Genomic DNA, 19903 nt, shown 5'->3' on the forward strand with positions numbered 1-19903 from the left:
ATCACATATCAGATTTCCTTTCCTCTCTAAACCCTTTTCCCATGTCCTAGGGCCCTTTTGCTCGACTCTCATCCATATGACTAGGGCTTACGCCTCTGGCAAATGTCAGCTCAGATGTTCTTTCCTCTGAGAAGCTTTCCTCAATATCTCCAGGTCCATTTGGATCTTGCTTCCTTCCTTCACAGCACCCTGCATAGACCAGCATAATATCTAACACCCTGTATTAGAAGTAACGCCTCAAATTGCAAATTTAGAATTAGCCAAGAGCTGGAATACCGGCGTAGACTTAGGTGCCAGTCTACTCCACCAGATTTTAGCCTTTTAGGGGATGCTCCCCAGCCTATTTCTTCCCTTAGAGAAGTATCCCAATATATCATTCTGGATGATGGGTTCAGACTCTGATTATCGAGAACAAAAAGAATAAAACTTGCATTATCAAAGGCCCATTTTGTGGCAATACTATGATCTCTATATACATTTTCACTTGTAATATTCAAAATAACTTGTCAAGATAGGAGCCATAATATCTATTTTATAAGTTAAGAAACTGAGGCTCATTGAGCTTAAGTAAATTGTCCAAGATCTCTTGGCTATAAAGTGGCATCTAGGTCACCAGGGTATAACCAATTCACGTAAATGGGATTCTAGTTGAAATACTGGACTTGGTAATTTCTAAAATTCTTTTTGGTCTTGTTATGCATGGCTGTTTGTAACAACTTGTCTTTTCTATTACACAGACAGTTTCTACATGAGCAGGGGAGGTGGGTAGGAATTTCCAAAAATGTCTGAGTAATTGCTGAAGAATAAGCCTAACTAAGTCATTTATGCATCCTTTTAACAAATATTACGTGGACAAGTGTGGAGAGTGTCCCGACTGAGTTCTCCCTGAGGGCCCCATGCCTTTGTGCTAATGGGGTGGACTTGTAAGTGAAAAGGCATTTCCTTGCCCTTAGGAGCCTAGTGTTTAGTGTCTCCTTTACTTCTGTCTTTTCCTTTTCCAGTAAATCCAATTATGTTCTGGTCTCAAATGGGATGATAGGCTTTCTTCAGCTGTCCTTTAAGATCTTGGGGAAGATTTTAGGTAATTCATTTTGATGCCTCTGTGTAGGAAGCTGTGTGTGAAGTGACTGGGTGACAAGCAGTTCACTCTCCAGAGCTCATTTTCTGCTACAGGGAAACTCCAAGACCCTCCATTTTGACAAAGGCCAAAGAAAGAGGACTAGATCTGAGGGGTCCTGTTTCATTGTTGCCTGTATCACAGTAAGGGGATGTGCATGGCTTTTTTTTTTTTTTGCAAATTATGAATCATATATTAGATAAAAAGCCATTGAAATGATTTCATCGTTGGAACAAAAACTTATGTGGTCACAACAGCTAATTTAGAAAATGTAATAAGCATTTATTGAGGGCCTATTACAATCAAGACATGGTGCTAGGCACTGGAAATTTGAAGGACAGTAAGAGATGGCCCAGGCCTAAAGGAAGTCATGGTCTAAAATGTAAAGCAGACATAAAAACACCAACAGTAATCATAGTATAAAGTGCTGTGCCATCAATGTGACCAAACGCAATGTGGGTACAGAGGCAGGACAAAGCATTGTGCATTCTGTGGGCACACCTGAAGAAGGCTGTACAGGGAGATGAGTCTGAACCGAACCTTGAGGGACAGAGAGGATTTCACACAGTGGAAAGTGGAAAGGGAAGGGCATTCTAGGAAGACAGAACAGCATGAATGCAAAAGTGTAAAGGAACCAGGTGTCAGAAGAATTAATTCCTTAGGTCATGATAGAAAATCATGCAACTATTCTTTAGGAGATCTAGTAACACCAGCAGAAGAAAGTACTCAAATGTGTGGACCTCGTTATTTCTCTAACAAGGCTGCTGAAGGTATGACAGGCAAATATACATTTATACGATGTATTGATGGATCTTACTCTTTTTGTTGCCTCAGTCAATTGTGGCAATATGCTCTTGCCTTCTTTATTCCTTTCCCCATTCTACTGAAAGGATCACTGACTGCCATGTAGGGTTTAGGTAACTTTTTAAAGTATAAAGGTGAACGTTTTGGAGGTGCTATAAACCATGGGACATCAAACAGAATGGCCCCTGGATAACATCAGAGATATCTCTGCTGTGCTTTTTATACTTTTAATAAATACTGGGGGTGGGACCAGGAAGTGGGAGAACAACAGGAAGCTACAGAAGTATTATGGCTTTGTGAAAGCTTTGTGAAAACATTTCTCTTTTGCTGGGTCTGGACCCATAAGTTGTACGTGTTCTGTAATTTGGGAAGAAACTGGCTCAATGCAATTACTTAGTTTCTGTCAAACAAAAAGCAACTTTTGTGTTATGTTACTACAGGAACTTAGAAGGCCCACAGCTCCTAAAGTGTCCCCTAAATGGATCCTGGTATAAGAGGATCATAGGTGTAGTAGGGCGGGGATAAGGGCAAAACCATGCTGTAAAAAATCCTCTTATATGGACATCTGTACTTTATTCTGCAGTTCATAAGGCGCCATGGATGGATTTCATGTTTGTAATGGATTCATCAGGTCAGTGCTTTAGAAATAAATTGTGATGGGGAAGAATATATGATGTATCGGGATTAATGGAGAGAAGGGGAGGACTTAAAAACAAGGTCCTGGCAGATCTACCTGATAAACTTAGCAAGATATAAAAGGTTGGACAATATTGTCTAGTTTTATGAGGACGTAAGAAAGAGAGAGGAGTCAGAGATAGCACTAAGATTTCCACTTGTACTAATCTATTAAGAAATAACTTAGAGAAAAAGTGTAGAAAAAAAGCAGTGAGTTCTTTTTTAGGTCTATCAAGCTTTAGGTATAGAAGGAGTGATTCAGTAAGGATGTTCAGTGAGCAATGACAGAAATGAGGCTGAGGTGCAGGAGGTAGATGGGGTCGGGAGACACGTTTAGCATCATTTAGCTGAACTTACAGGTGTGGAAGAAACCACTCAAGCAGAATAGAAGTAAAGACAGAAGTTACAGAGACTAACATTGAGAGACTACCATGTTTAAAGGACTGTGGAAGAAGAGAAATGAGAATATTGATTAGGAATTTTTAGGGATGTGAGGAGGAAAACTAGAAGATGGTAGTGAAGAAACATGTACCCAAAGAATAAAGAGCTCTCTGTATAAGAGTTTTCAGAGGAGCATTTAAATTGACAACAAAGAATTTTCGGCCGGGCGCGGTGGCTCAAGCCTGTAATCCCAGCACTTTGGGAGGCCGAGGCGGGTGGATCATGAGGTCAAGAGATCGAGACCATCCTGGTCAACATGGTGAAACCCCGTCTCTACTAAAAATACAAAAAATTAGCTGGGCATGGTGGTGCGTGCCTGTAATTCCGGCTACTCAGGAGGCTGAGGCAGGAGAATTCCCTGAACCCAGGAGGCGGAGGTTGCGGTGAGCCGAGATCGCGCCATTGCACTCCAGCCTGGGTAACAAGAACGAAACTCCGTCTAAAAAAAAAAAAAAAAAAGAATTTTCAAAATAATTTTAAACTGGAAAGCAGGCTGTAAAATTGTATATACACTATGATTACAACAATGCAAAATATGTACACAGACATGACGGCTTTTGAGTGGATTATTTCCTTTTGTAATGTCCTTTAGTTTTATTTTAATGTGCAATATCAAAGGAAGCAGTACGTCGAATGTAGTGTTTCAGGGTAAATCCTTGTACTCCAGAGAACTCTGTCTCCCATATAGTAATGGGGTTTTCTATTTTTCCCTAGAACTTTAAATGATTAAAAAAAATATTCCAAGATTTGTATGAGAAATGTTAGTGAGCAAAGTTCCCAGCAATGTCTGTTAAAGGAAACATACAAGGTATGCATTATAAGTGCATCACCTTTGCCTTAGGAAAGGATATAATGACAGATCAGTTTTTACCATTAAAAAAATTGGCTAGAAAAAAGAAGTCGAAGGTACTTCAGTAGGTAAAACAAAATGTAGACAGGAGAAGACAAAAGACCCCTACAGATGTGGTGTTGCAAAACAGACCAGATTCATTTTACATTAGATGAACTCCAGGTTAGATGGGTGAAGGGACAAGCTGGGTTGGGGTTGCCTGTAAATCAAGGATTAAGTTGGTGGAAAGTAGATAATTAAACCTAAATATTTATTGGGCACATATTCTGTGAATGACTTTGAATGACTTTATGTGTTTCATCTCATTTAATTATTCAAATCGCCAAAGGACAGGTATTATTCTTGTGTCCACTTTACAGAAGAGACGAAGTGTATAAATACTTTTCTTCTTCTGAATACACAAGATTTTCTTCTCTCAGATAAATATTCTGGCTTGAGAAATCAATTCCTTCAAAGTCTGTACTAAAAAAATTGGAATCACATGATATGACAAGGTGTTAAGGGTAGCAACATCTGATTCTGTTTCCATGAAACAAACACTTTACAAACTAAAACATGCTTTATCCCACAATTGTTGACTGAGGACCTACTATACCCCAAAATTGTTCCGGGCTAGAAGGACATTGTCAAGCACTGTAAATTGCCTTGGCAATATATGCACAATTTACTCTTAGGAGAGGAGGAAGAATAACTATTTTACATAATGATAACTGATGAGGGAATTGAGCATCTATCCCCATAAGTACGACAAACTGAACTCCCTGCACCTATTTGGTTGCTGCCAAAATCACATAACTTGTGGGACAAGAAGGAAAGAAACAGACAATTTTCAAAAGTCACTATGGTTTAAAGAAATCATCTGGACTTATTGCTTTATACAAAACCTGATTCTTAGCAATTGTAGCTCTTGACATAAGAAGCACAGTGAAGTGTGTTCAGGCAAAAGACAGAAGCTGCTCTGCTCCTTCTGAGACCAGCCTGGACGCTCCAGAAAGTCGAGCAAGGAGGGTATCATAAACCTGGGGACCACCATAAGGTGCTGGGAAGATAGCCAGTCTGACTCTCCAGGGTGTTCACTGGGTTGTGTTAAGTAGGGGAAAAGAAATTTTGTATGTGGTTGGTGCTTTGGTATACTCTTAATGGTCCTTTGGTTCATTCAAGATGCTTGTTTTCCATGTTTGTATTTTTGAAAAATCTTCTGTTATTCATATCTTTGTCTTTTACTATGCAATATGTTCCCCCACCCATTTTATGATTTTGTCCTTATTATGGGTTGAGTAATTTGATTATGATGTGCCTTTGTGTGCCTGTGTGTGTGTTCATATTGAGGTTTTTGGACCTGTGGATGTATGGTTTTCATCAAATGTGGAAAATTTCATGCCACTATTTCTTTAAATACGTTTTCAATCTCCTTGACTTTCTCTTAGTCTTTCTTTTGGGTTAGGAGCCAGGACTCCAAGACTCCAATTATACATACATTGTGCTGCTTTAAGTTGTCCTCAATACTACTTTTATTTTAAATTAAAAAAAATTGTATTTTATTTTGGATACTTTATATTGCTATGTTATCAGTTTCACTATTTTTTCTTCTGCACAATCTAATTTTGTCTATCATGAATACAGTTATAATAATTATTTGCTTGGCTGGGTACAGGGGCTCATGCCTATAATCCTAGCACTTTGGGAGGCCCAGCCAGGTGGGTCACTTGTGGCCAGGAGTTTGAGACCAGCCTGGCCAACATGACAAAACCCCATCTATACTAAAAATACAATAACAACAACAACAACAATAAAACTTAGCTCAGCATGTTAGCACATGCTTATAGTCTCAGCTACTTGGGAGGCTGAGGCAGGAGAATTGTTTGAACCTGGGAAGTGGAGGCTGTGGTGAACCAAGATTGCACCACTGCACTCCCAACCTGAGAAAAAGAGTGAGACTGTATCTCAAAAAATGCTATTTTGAACATACACAGTCAAATCTGAGTTGGTCTCCTTTGGTTAATTTTTTCCCTTGTTATCAGTCATATTTTCCTCCTCCTTTTGATGCCTGGTAATCTTTGATTGGGTGCCAGACATTGTGTATTTACCTTGCTAAATCCTAGATATTTTTGTATTCCTATATGTATTCTTGAAATTTATTCTAGGACACATACTAAATTATTTTAAAAGGGTTGATCTCTTTGGATCTAACTTTTATGATTTAAAAGGAGGAATCAGAGCAGCACATGATATAGGAACAATTATTTTACTCTACTGAAGTGAGAATTTTCTGAATACTCTAACCTAGTGCCCCATGAATCTTTTTCAGTCTGGCTGGTGGGAACAAAAATTGTTTTCAGCTCTATGTGAATTCCAAGCACTGATCTTTTGAGATAGTTCTTTTCCTGTATCAGTTTCCTCACATGAATGTACTGATTGAACCCTTTTCAGATCTCTAGGTTTGTCTCTCTACGCAACTCTCTAGAGTAGCATGCTCTGCAGACTCTAGCCACTTGGTCTCCCGGGACTCTCAGCTTAGTATTCTCAAATCAGGGAGTCCACCTTGTTTTCCTCTTCCTGAGGCATAGTCTAAAAACTCCTAAAGCAATAATAAAGCTCAGGCAATCAGTTACGTCCTGTCTTTCAGGTTTATTGTCCTTCATTGATTGATACCCAGTGTCTTGAAAACTATTGTTTTGTTTATTTTGTTTGTTTTTAGTTATTTCAGATGGAAAGGTAAATCTTGTTCCTGTTAGTCTATTGGAAATATGCTTCCTTTCTCTTTAAATATTTTAAAACATAGATTGTGGTCCCTGTCCTATGTTGGGCCTTTGGTCAATCTTGAGCAGCTATACAATATTATCTTCTCTCTTTAAGTCAGTAAAGATGGAGTGTGAGTACTAAGATGACACCATAAAGGTATGTGAGATGGCAGGAAGGAGAGTGACCTAAAGGAGTTGGGCCTGCCAAACCACATTATGGAAAAAGGGAGGCTTCAAGGCTGGGTAGGACCAGAATAAATGGAGAAGAAAGGGAAGGAAATGCCAACATGCCGTGACACAGATGATCACAACTTTATGGAAAAATGAGCTCTTCAGGACCCTTTAAAACCACAGCAAGCTCTGATTGCTCTTGCAGATACAGTGAACTGTTTATTCAGATGAGCCAGAGCATATAATAAAGGGGCATGATTCTAAGATGAGGGTCTTCCCACTGAGCCTCCTGAGAACCACATCCAGGTGTTTGAGATAATGACACTCTGGTTGTGTGCATATGATTTGCATTCATTTCACGAACCTGTGTCTTTCTTTCCCCTCCACTGCTCTCTAACCACGATTGGAATACAGCTTTCTTTACTTTCATTCCTGGCGTCTTCACTCTTTTTTAGCATCTGACAAGCTTCGAATTTAGAACTAACTTATACCTTATATCATACATTGTAAAAACCTCATTTTTTATATTACATCATCCAATTTGATAACATGTTTTTAGACTGGGTATTATTTCTCATGGGGGAGGTAGAAATGTCAGGTATACATTTGAAGAAACTGAGGCTCACAAAGATCAAGTGATTTGCTTGAGGACACATAGTTGTGAGTGCTGGGGAGTCAGGTCAAGTCTTTTGGAAGGTCTGAATATCTAATCCATTCTAATTTGGCAGACAATGCCTAGTCAGCATGCACGCATTTGCACACATATCAGAATGGCAAATGGTGAGTCAGATCAGGTGGTCGTAGCAGCCGGTGAATTTGGCCTGTGGCCATAGCTTGCTGACCTCTTGAACAAGATGACCCTTTCATTGTGGAGAAAATAGTAACATCAACCCATATTCATTTTATCTTACTTTTAAACATTTCTATTTTTGAGTGGTTTCATAACATACACTGGCATATTACACACAGTGGTTCAGGTGCGTATAGATGTTTGTTTGATGATAACATGCATTGGCATTATATGCTCAAAGTCTTTTCTGAAAATAATAAGTAAATCATAGCTGACATTTAATGAGCAGGTACTTTGTGCCAGGTCCAGCTTCTAAACACTTTATGTGGATTAATTCACTGAATTCTCATAATCGCTCAATAAGGAAGGTCCTACTTTTATCCTCATTTTACAGATAAGGAAACTGAGGCACTAGAATAAAGCTGTGTGATCTAAATCTTACCCACCACTTTCTTAGGCTTTAGCTAATCTCTGATTGCTGTGGTCTTGTGTTTGGGAGTTCAGGTGTTGGGTCAAGGGTATACAATATTAATTCAAAGTGATATGTGGGCACAGATTAATAGCTTGCCAAACATCAGATGCCACGTGAAGAGCTAAATATTTGTGAACCCATCTAGGCAGGCACCATAAGAACATATTGTTTAACTCCACAGTAGCCATGTAAAGAAGGTATTAATTTTCCCATTTTACAGATGAGGAAACAGGTTCAGAGGGTAAAAACTGATTCAAAATTCCACTGCCAGCAAGTGAGGGAGCTTGATTGGAAATGAAATACAGCTTTTTCCTAGCACTGACTGTCCAATTCCTGTCTACATATTCTCTACAAAAGTTGAGACATTCTCTAAGCCCCTCAAGCCAAGAATTTCTCCAGGAGCTACTGTCCCACAGAGTACACAAAACTGGGGTTCCACTCATTCCTAGGTGGAACATGGTCTGGCCCATGCAGCCCATAAATGGGACCTTGTCACTTCCTGTCCTGCACATCCATTAGAAGAGTCTAGTTTCTCCTTTAGGGACTCGGCCAGATAAAGAATAAGGTAGATATGATTCAAATTACAGTATTGTCTTGATAATTGAACTAAAAAGAGAATGAAGGACAGAAAGAAGGGATGGAAGAAAGTGAGGAACAAATAAGATCAAGAAGGTTTGGCTCTGAGCAGCACTGAGCAAGCTGCTTTCTGAGCTGTAGTTTTATTAACTATAACATGGAGACAGTAACAGCTTCTACCCCAGACATCTGCAGGATCTGATGAAGTTATGCATTTCAAGCAGGTGCTCTATGCAAATGGATGGAGGTAGAGGAGACTTGGTCTCCTTGTTGGAATGTTTCTGGGACCAATTCTTAGGCCTAGAAGAGACCATAAGGAGCCTTTTCTCCATTTACATGTTGGAGGGGCCTCTGAGTGTGGCAGCCTCTTAGAGAACAAGAATCTACCCAGTATTCTAGGTATGGGGTTGGCTGGGGTCTTCTGGGACATCTTAGCTGTTCTACTTTATGACCTAGAAAGTCTACCCTAATATATAAGATCTGGGTTGTGAATAACAGACCCCATAGACTGACCCCAAACCCAGAAACAGACCACTGGCTCCGCGGTCAACATAGAGTCAGACACAGACATTATGATCATAGGTGTCCTGTTGGGATGCCTCCAGACCCCATGGTGCTTCTGTGCTATTTAATTTTAGTTGTAATTTTCTGCCTTTGTAATTCCTTCCTTCCTTCCTTCCTTCCTTCCTTCCTTCCTTCCTTCCTTCCTTCCTTCCATTGCTCTTTTGTTCCTTCCTTCTTTCCTTTATTCCTTCTCTCCCTCCCTCCTTTGTTGTTTAATGCAGCAAACAGTGAGGAAGAACTCTGCATGCTAATGGAGACAGCAGTGCATTCTGCTATAGGATTTTACAAATAGGCTATGGGAAATGCACACAGAAGGAAGAGATAAGGGCAAATGGAAAATGGATAGAAGGTGAAAAGGAGGAGAAAGAGGGAGAAAGGAATGAGGAAGGGGTAGAGATGAAAAAGAGGCAGAGGATAGGGCAGGAAAGAGGACTGGGAAACAGAAAATATAAGGGGAGAAGGAAAGGCAGAAGAGGGAAAAGACAAAAGGGAAGAGGAAGAGGCAGAAGAAGGAAAACAGGCCTCTTGAGTACTTTCTATGGCCCTTCAGCCAGTCTCATTTACTTGGAGCTGTTAGAAATATATCTATGTCCACCTCTCACCAAGGGGAGCTCATAAATAAATACCTCTGGGTAGGAGCAGATATCTGTAAACACAGCTGAGGAATTGAAAGTCAGGTTCTTCAAGGGTATCGACTTGTCAAAATCACACCACAGCTGCGGATTAAAAAAAAAAAAGAACAAAAACAAAAAAACACAGGAACAACAAAGTCAGTGTGAGTGCTGGAAATGGAGCGGTGTGCTATCAGGGGCTGGGCTTCAGTAGAAGCCTGGGTAGACTGAATCCTAGAGGGGACCTGAAGTCAGAATGGAAGTGCCAAAGTGCCAGCTTTGATCTCTTTTATTTAAAAAACAAGTACTGGCTCAGAAACAGCTTTGTAAGCCAGTCATGAAACCAAGTTTAGACTGTGCTGTTGGCCCCATCATTTAGGGTCACTGGAGTGCGCTTATGGAGCTCATAAGAGAGAGCCAGATGGCAGGAGAAGAGGTCTGGGGTAAACTCATAGCCTGTTTCCAGATCAACAGCTGGGAGGACTTGAGGAATCTGAAGGGGTACATTTACCAGAAAGACTGTTAGCATTGCGGTGATAGGCATTTCCTAGGACAGAAGTTGCTGCTGGAGATTCTGTGGTACTGGGAAAAGAACAACTACCATTGGCCAAATGCCTCCTCTGTGCCAGACACTTTGCCCAAAAAAGCCTCACAACCACCTTGTGATGTAGCTGCTATTTTGAATCCCCATTTACAACTGAAAAACATGAAACTCTGAGAAGCAGAGTAACTTGTCCAGGGTCACTGGGCTGGTGACTGGTGGATCTGAGATTTGAACACAGGTCTATCTGACTCCAAAGCCTCTGATCTTCTTACCACACTACCCACTGAGGCATAGTTAGCCCCAGAGGTAACCCTGACCTAGAGTCATTGGACTTACAAATTCTGCATCCTAGAAATATCTAATTTGTTATTAAGGCTTAATTCGAGGTCCGGGCTACTTCTCTGCAGCTTGCGATCAATAATCCTGTGTACTTCCATTTCATTTATTATGATCTATAAAATATCCATGAGATGATGAACTACATTGGATGATAATTTTCCTTTTCCTCTTTTCCTTTATCCACAGAGCCTTCACTAGAAGGACAACCACAGAACATAAGTAAGGTAATTACTGTGCCAAATTGGACAGTGATTTCAGGTAGTCTAGGCCTCTAAGTCGCAGATCAACAATTGTGGGAGTCTATAGCTTGGGTCCCTGAATACTTGGGGACCCTCCCTTAGGCCCAAAGGGCACAGTGACGGATTCAACCACACCACAATGCCTCTCTCAATATGCCAAGCTTAAGACCTGGAATCAAAAAAAATCACCTCAAAAATCTAGCTGCCTGAGTCTTGGACAACACAGACTACTTGGAAAAGCACAGAGAATACCTACAGCCACCATGGTACAATTCTTGAGAGAAAATGAAACCATTACAATGAGGATCAGCAACTTAAAACAATGACAAATATCATGGCAGTTGGAAATTCCTCTGAGTTCTATGTGTCACATGAAATACAAACTTAGAAAGTCATAAGCAAGATACTCAACTTTCCTGAGATGTAGTTTCCTCATCCATTAAATGGGGACAGTAATACCTACCTGTAGCACATAGTAGGTACTCAATAAATGGCAGCTATTTCAATTTTATTTTCCCACCCCACTCCCACTCCCAGAGATACAATTTAGCATATTAGAGGGGCGTGGGTCATGGAGTCAGACAGACCTTCTTAGCAAGTTATCTCGTGTCTCTGAGCCTCAGTTTCCTCAGCCATAAAGTGGGGATAATGAAACTTACCTCAAGGGGTTTATGTGAGGATTAAACATGAAAAATATGTAAAGTTCCTCCTTTAGCGCATGGCACATAGCAGGTAGGTACTGGTGCTTGATAAACAGTAACTCTTATTTACGATATAATTGGCCACTGACAATATGGAAATTGAAGGACTTTAGGAACTCCTTTGGAGAAAATAACCTCTACCCTACTGCCAAAACTGTGCGTTTTACTGTTGGAAAAAAGACAGTTTTCCAACAGTAAAACGCACAGTTTTGGCAGTAGCCACATCTTTATTATCTGTCCCTAAGCTTGGGGCTGGACTAGGCACATAAAGGTAACTGGTACCAAGAAAGCTGCAGGCTCCATAAACTTCATGCTCAACTGCACACTAGACACCTAGGGTTGGTAGATGTGGGATGCTTACGATATTTAAGATGGCACCCAGAAAATTAATCAAGATGGATGCAAAGATGATGACGTTCCGGGCCAAATAGGTCTCATTAATCCAACAGCAAGTTTTCCGGAGGATGAGGGGCAAACACTTGTAATCCTCTGCCGTGGTGATGAGGACCAGAGCCGAGTGCAGCATAATCAGAATGGAGAACTGGATGGTCATTGGCATCACTCTGCAGGGAAACACAGAATGTTGGACCATTGGCATCAGTTGTCTGATCCCCACTCACTGAGCAATATTGACATTCTATTCCTGGTCTCCCTTTCCCATCCCTTGCACCAGATAATTCTTTGAAAGTTCTGTTTGTTCAAGAAAAAGGTTATTAGCAGGAGACATTAAAAAAAAACTACATTCATCCCTGGAGCACTCTCTCTATTGAGAAACTTTGCAAAAATCCAGAATATTTGTCTTGATTTATTGCTCCTGCCCATTTTCCCGCTTCTTTTATTATTAATTTTTCTCGCTAGGCAACTGTTGCCAAGGCAACACACCACTCTAGTTTGATCTCAACACTCTGGCTGTGGGATGAACCCACATATCCTTTCCGCATCAAGACGAGTTTTATAAAATTTTCCCCCTCCATCTATCCTGATACCAAGAACTGGATTTGGCATTGGTTCCAAGTTGCTCATTTTGGTTAGTGTTTATTGCGGTTTTCATGGACTATACCATAAGTTATTTGAGATGTAGGTAAGGAGAACTCATCCTTGTTGAAGGCATCAGCATCACTCTCAAGTTTACATCTTCAGTTTCAAGCTCTCACCAAAACTCTGTCCCATGGTAGCCTGTGTTGGCTGGACACCTATGCTAGGTGTCAGGATGCTTAGTAACTCTGTGATCTAAAACTCTGCCTCTGGAGCCATCTTCAATTCCTTTCTCTCCTATCAACCTATTTATCACCATGCATGTTGTTTCGCCTTGGGAATTAATTGTTTGTTCTCAACTTTGTGTCTAGCCATTCATGTCCTACACTGACAGCTCTAATTTTTCCACCTCTATTTCAGTCAGCAAACTTATGCAGGTGTTAAAGCGTACCTTGAAAGAAGTGGTGAGAGATTTTATATCTGCTCCTTTTTCTATAAATTGAGGTTCATCCATCTGGCATTAATGTCTTCCATTGGTCAGTGCTAAATAAATGTGTGCTTAGCAAATATAGTTGAACTCACTTTTTTTCCTAACACTATCTTCTACTATCCTCCTCAAACTTCTTATGTATTATTAATAACACTAGTATAAATAATGTGTTGAGCTCTTATTATGTGTTAGCTACTATGCTGAGCATTTTATATATGATATCTCATTTCTATTCCACAGAATAAACCAACGAGGTCTTTTCATCTGTTTTTTTCCAGATGAAGATTTAAGGCTCAGAGGGAAGAAACCTCCCAGGCTCATACAGTTTGTCAGTGTTAGAGCCAGAATTTAAAGTCCACCCTGTTATACCATTCTGTATTCTAATCACTTTGGTGAGTAATATATCACCCATGTTTACGTTAATCTTTTCTGCTTTTGTGGTTTCATCGTAATATTCATTCAACAAGTCTTCTTCCCAGGTACAGTGGCAGGCATCAGGAGTACCGGGTGCCAAATATATATCTTCCTCATCTAAGAGATCATAATTGAGAGAGGAATATAAACATGCAAATGATGAATTATTAAATATGCTAGGATATACAAAGAGTTATGAACAGACATCCGTTGAAAAATAGGAAAGGGAATCAAGGGAGGCTTCGTAAAAGAGGTGACATTGGGTTAGGCTGTGAAGGTTTAAGAGAAGGCTTTCAAGTAGGGAAGAGTGGGGAGCATGATCAAAACATCGGAAGAATGGGAGTGGCCAGTGTCTTCAGAGTTTCCCAATAACCCAGGCAGCGCGGCTGTGCTCAGGAGCTTTGTCTTGTGGGCAGTGTGCAGATTTTAAGATGTGTAATCAGGGAAGGAAGTAATCCAATCTGTGTGTTTGAACGACAGCTGTGGTGGGAGGTAGAGTATGAAGTGAAGAGGAAAAGTGTTTAGAAGAAGATTTAAATAGTTGAGGCATGAGTTAACAGGGGAGGGACACCGGGTAACAGTATGATAATTGGAGGATGCAGGGAAAGCTGTGGTGGTATATTAATGTGTGTTTTGTATGTTTGTATAGGGGATATTTGAGAAAGGGAAGTCATTAAGGATGACACTAACGTTTTTCCATTGTAACCAGGTAAGTGCAGGAAAAGAAGCTAGTCTGTACAGGAGATAAATTGACAAAGTTGATTTTAGACACAATGCATGTTGGGTATTTGTGGATCATCCAGTTGCAGGTATCTAAATATCTAGGCAGTTAGAGGAACAATTGAGGAATTCTGAGGCTGGAGTGAATAGGTGGTGATTGAAGATCAAGGAATAGAAGCATTTGCCCAAGGACAATGTGTACAGCAAGAACCAAGAGGACCCAGGATGAGCTGTGGGAGATGCTAATGTGCTGGAAGAAAAGACAGCAACGGGAATTTAGGAAATGTGGTTAGATAAGTAGGATAGCAGGAGTGCACAGCATCTTGGCAGCAGGGGCCATAAGAAATTCAGACGGAAAGAGTAACCAAGAATGTCAATTTCCTCTGCATTGTCAAGCTATCTTAAGGCTGGAAAGTGACTCCTCCCATAGCCTTAGCTATTGTTGGTAGAGGTTTTGTTTGTTTGTTTTTCACTGGCAAAGTTTTGATTTTATGGATTACCTTGACAAGAAATCTCTGTAGGGGTTCTATATAAGAACAGAAGGTTGGTGCATCAGTGAGTTCCCAGAAGGCTCTAAGCAGATGGGAAACTTCCCTCCAAACAGGCTGGAAAAACACTCCCTGACAACACACCATTATTTCTGGGCACCAGGGAAGATAAATGAAAGAGAATGCAGGTGGATCACTTTGTCAGGAAGTCCCATGAGAGAAGGGGCCAACTATAAGGCTCATGTGGCTCAATCACAGTCAACCAATGAGGATAAAAATGTCTCTTTTTCAAAGTGTGAGGCAGAAGCAAACCAGGGAAATGCAGGTTTGAAAGCACTCAGCTGGAGCCTCAAATTCTTACATGGCCACCCCTGCCATCTAGAGAAAGCCTGTGGACCTCTGCATGGCATACAGGGCCTTGAGTGTATGCTCTTGGCTCTCTCTCCTGCCTTGTTTTTTTTCCCTCACTCTTCTGCATGCCATGGTCTGAGCAATGCTGAACTATATGCAGTGTGCCCCCAATGCTATGCACCTTCTTCCTTCATGGGCACTTAATATGGCATGTCCTATTCTTCCTGCAAGGCTCAGCTTTCCTTTAGATTCTTCCATGACACCTGGCATAGGGCTGAGTACACAGAAGGTGCTCAGTAAGTATTCATTGACTTACGCTTTTTCTGGGAAGAGAAGACTTTGCTCTTCCCCTCACCAGCCTTCATAGGAAAGACGACTTCCATCTACATGCCCAGACTATCTCTCTGCCTGCTCACTGTATTTCTCCAAGGAAGGAGGAAGGGCTAATCCAGAGGCTATCAGGGGTACTCAGTGAACCTCATTTTCCTTGGAGGGAAGGGTCATTGTTAAAGGTCAGTGTTTATGCACAGTTCAGACACTTATATTCTCCTCCTCTTTGGTCCACTGAGATAACAGGGAAGCCAGTGCCTTCATCCACCCTGTGGGAGGAGGCTTGGCCATCTCTTCTCTTTGGCCAGGTCATCTCTGCCTTTAAGGAAGAAAGCCCAGGTTGGCTTAACCCTGGCTCTGCGCACAGATGGCACCTTCTCAGGTCTGCCTCATTCATCTTTGGCACTGGTGGATGTACATTGGTTTGGTCTTTTGCATCATCATAGTGGTAGAATCTCACACCGGAGTTTAATGGTGGGATCTGGGGGCCAGCAGAGAAGCAATTCAGGATGGAGGCCATGTGGTCTCTTGACTTTAACCATGTTCTGTATTTCAGCTTTTATCACAGTTTGCACAGGCTAATTGGGCATTTGTTTGGAAATTTGTAAAATTGATGTGGGTTTTTTTTTTTTTTCCCATTTAGCTATTGAACTTTTGTGTAATCTTTGGCATGGGGAGTCCATCAGGGTGTCTGTAGGGTGGTGTGGGAGGATTTGCACACAGATCTCACCTGAATCCCTGACACAGTTTTAAATAACTGTCTTCTGGGTTTGCTGTAAAAGGGAGAGGGAAGTGAAAGACAGGTAGTACAATCCAGTGGCAAGAGCAAAGCCTTGATTGAATGTTTGAACCTGTAGTTCTGAAGCATAGCTAGTAGCGCAGTCACGGGCAAGGTAATCAATTCCTGTGCCTACCTTTTAAAGGAGGCTCTGAGGTTAAACAAAGTCATAAAGTAGTATAATAAAAATTCAAAGAAATGTTAGATCTCTCTGTATTCATCATGACATTTAGGAAACCAAAGGCACTTTAAAGATCTATGGCAAGAGTAATAATTACAAGATTAGCTTTTTAAGCAAAGGTATTGGCATGACATATTAAATTTCTCTGGAAATCTCTGCAGCAGTTCCTCGGCATTCATTTATTTCTTTACATGTAAACATTATAACATCAGCTTGTAAATTTTATCTAATTATAGAGCCTCTCAGGCATCCGGGGGTTCTGAATTTGCCTTTGCATTGTTGGTGCACATAAGAGGCAGGGAAAACTTTCATTTCTGAAATTGATTCTCAAAAAGAATGACGGGATTTGCAAAGCTCTAGCCAAATCATTTCTAGACATGAAGTCCTAATTATTCTCTGCAGTCTGTCTTTAAAATGGTTTGTATTGATATTGTGATTTGACATTTGCTGGGAAGGCAGGCATCACTGGGGATGAGCAAACAGCCTATAGCAGCTTGTGGTGCAATAGGAAACAAAAACTCAGATTATACTGAAAGATGGCACTTGGACAATGATTTAGAATCTGTAGATTCTGTAGTACAATCGTGCATTTGATCCTTGCAGCAACCCTGAAGAAGGATATTCTTAGCTCTTTCAACAAATGAAAATACTGTGGCTCCAAAAGGGAATTTACCAGAAATAAGCATGGTAAATTTAATTTTTACTGCAGACTTGGCCAGTGGGCATTAATATTCCCATTTTACAGATAAGGAAACAGAGGTTTCAGAGAGGTTAAATACACATATATAGGTAGTATGCTGCACAGAAAATAATGAGACCCAGTGCCTGCCTCTTCCCTCCCTCCCTCCCTTCCTTTCTTCCTTCCTTCTTTCCCTCTCTAGGCCACTACCTTTAACTCTTTTCCTCTTCCCTCCGTCCTCCTTTCCTTCTTCCCCTCTCTGCCTTCCTTTCGCTCTTTCTGCATCTTTGTGTCTCTCTCATCACTGCATGCAGACAAGATACATTGTTCTATAGTTACAAGAGGTATTTTCTAGTCTTTATTTATCCTTCTTGGAGAGGAACATCTGTGGGCATGTAGAAATTAAAGGAAAGAGCTGGGTATGCACTAGCTTTTTTTCTTTTCTTTGCCAGAGTCCATTAATTTTTGCTTTGGGGGTTAAGAATTAGCTGTGGTCATATGAGTAGAGACTGCCTCATCTGCCAAAAAAAATCCATGACAGAAGAAATGCGAGTGAAAAGCACCCACCATCTGTTTAGTTGCAGAGCATCAATCAGAAACAAAATGAGTTGGAGAGGGAACCAGCACATATTAAAGAAAGCTTCCGCTGTGCCTGGGGTAAATGGGCTACCCAATTCCCACAGCATGTGGATTGTCTGATCAGAGTTCAGCTTCCTTCATTGTCAGGATTTTTCTCTTCACTAGGTGAGGCTGAGGTGTGGGCTGTATTTCAGTTATGGGTTTCACCTTGAATTCTAGAGTTGGAGACTCCTGGCTAGCTGCTGGGTGAGGGTCCAGGTCTCTTTATTTTGAACCCAGGAACCAGAACATCAGGGCTTCCTCTCGTCCCTGCCCCTGTCACATCACCTGGGAAGAAATCCTGCCCAGGCCAGCTGGGAAGTGTAAGCCTCGCTTCTCATGGAGGACAGCGGCCCCTTCTGTCCAGTGAAAGTCCAGACCTCAGGTTCATCCTGGTCTTCTCCATCTCTCTCATCCCCCACATCCAGTCAGTTACTGTGAACCGTCAATCCTCTGCTCTAAATATCTTAAAAATTCTTCCTTTCCTGTCCACCCTTCTGTCACTCTCTTGTCCTTATTATTTCTTGCCAGATATTTTTTTTGCAGTTGCCTCCTAATTGGTTATTGCAAATACAAATCTCACTCTTACCTCTCCATCATCCCCATTCAGTATGATCCTTCTAAACATGAATCTGATCACATCATCTCTTTCATTAAAATGCTTCAATAAAGTCTCCTCTGCCAACCAGTCACAACTCTTTAATGAGCTTCACAACTCTTCTCCTCCAGAATGCTCCATTTCCAGCCCTTCCTCGCCTGAGTCCTTCTTAGTCTTTTTCCATGACCTAGTGAGCTCCTTCAGGAGCCAGGTAAGCTGTCCCTGTCATCTCCTCTGGGAAGCCTGCCCAAGAGGCAGAAAGGATTACTTTTGCCTCACCCCAACACCCACTGTTCAGCTATTTGTCTTCTAGCCCTACTAGATGGTCAGCTTTATGATGGCAGGGATCCTGACTGTATATCCCCACTATCCAGCACAAATTGTCACACTGATGTTTGTTGAGTGTTTGCTGGAAACATCAACACCTTGAGCTCCAGGAGTTTAGAAGCAACACACATGGCCATGCCCTTCTTGGCTACCACCTTCCCATTGACAGGAGTGAAAAGAGGAGCCCAGCAGGTTTGGATGAATCTGTCAAGTCTCCACCAACATTCACAGCTTGCCACCCTGAGGTCCCTTCTCTCAGGAGCCTGGTCCTCATAGGCTCTTAGGTAGTCAAGAAACTCATTCTTTCTTGGTATTCTCTGGCACCCTTCTTCTGATTTATTAATTGGATAACATATAAATATCTACATACATAGCATATACATCCCCACATATATATCTACATTCATAGCATATAAGTAGCTACATATATAGTATATGTACCTGGACAGATACTTATATATTCCTTATGTCTTAGTCTCATTCCACCAGATTATACAGTTCAGGAGGGCAGGGATTTTGTTCTTGTCATCTTTTTGAGATTTATTCCTAGTGTTTGGAACAAGTCTGGAACATAATAACCATCAGTGGCTATTGGTAGGAGGATTCCTAGCCCACATTTGGCAAAAGTAGATAGACCTCCCCCCACATTAATAATTTTACCATTTTTAATTTTTTAAAATTTTAATATTTAAAAATTTTAATATTTAAAAATGGTAAAATTATTAATGGTAAAATGAAGCATAAACAAAACCACAAAAATATATAGCTTAGTTAGTTCTTATAAAGTGTCTGCCTCTGTAATGACCATCAAATTCTGAAACAGAACTTTGCAGGGCACATCAAAAGCCTATCCATGAGTGCTGTCCCAATCATAATCCTCTCTGTCAGTCCCAATTAATCACTTTCCATTTCCATTTCTTTATAGTTTTATCCTTTCTTTACAGACACTACAGTTTAGTCTCACCCGTTTTTATTAAATCTAACGTGTCTTTTAAATCTTAAGATCTATAGCTTCTATCCTTTTATGTTTTATCTTCCTTACAATGTATTTGTTGAAAAAAGTGTGCCTCTGACCCATAGCATTTCCCATTCTCTGGATTTTACTGGTGTGTACTTATTCAACATTCTCTGTCCTCTATAATTCCTGAAAATTGGAAGCTGGATTCAAAGACCTGATTACTCTAGGTTTGATCTCATCCATAAGACCATAGGTAGTATTGTGTGCCCCACCAGGAGGTATGCTTGTCTCTCTCATTTGTGTCGATAACATCCTCTGATGCTCAATTTGTAGGTATATTAATTCATTATGGGTTGGAATA

At 40.8% G+C, this 19903-nt stretch overlaps 1 protein-coding gene across 3 annotated transcripts in view; it reads right to left on the minus strand.

Annotated features, from left to right (window-relative positions):
• The window catches only part of ADCY8 (adenylate cyclase 8), a 261483-nt gene that overhangs the window by 43080 nt on the left and 198500 nt on the right, over positions 1-19903 (minus strand). For 2 of the 3 annotated variants that reach the window (XM_032253684.1, XM_032253696.1), the window contains 2 exons: positions 11997-12198; positions 9828-9917 (listed from right to left, as the gene is read on the minus strand). In XM_032253684.1, coding sequence (XP_032109575.1) covers positions 9828-9917; positions 11997-12198 — 292 coding nt within the window. The remainder of the gene's footprint in view (positions 1-9827; positions 9918-11996; positions 12199-19903) is intronic. The other variant, XM_032253691.1, reaches the window with a different exon arrangement.

This window comes from Sapajus apella, unplaced genomic scaffold (genome assembly GCF_009761245.1).
Source record: "Sapajus apella isolate SASKATOON/1434 unplaced genomic scaffold, GSC_monkey_1.0 scaffold3, whole genome shotgun sequence".
Taxonomy (NCBI): Eukaryota; Metazoa; Chordata; class Mammalia; order Primates; family Cebidae; genus Sapajus; species Sapajus apella.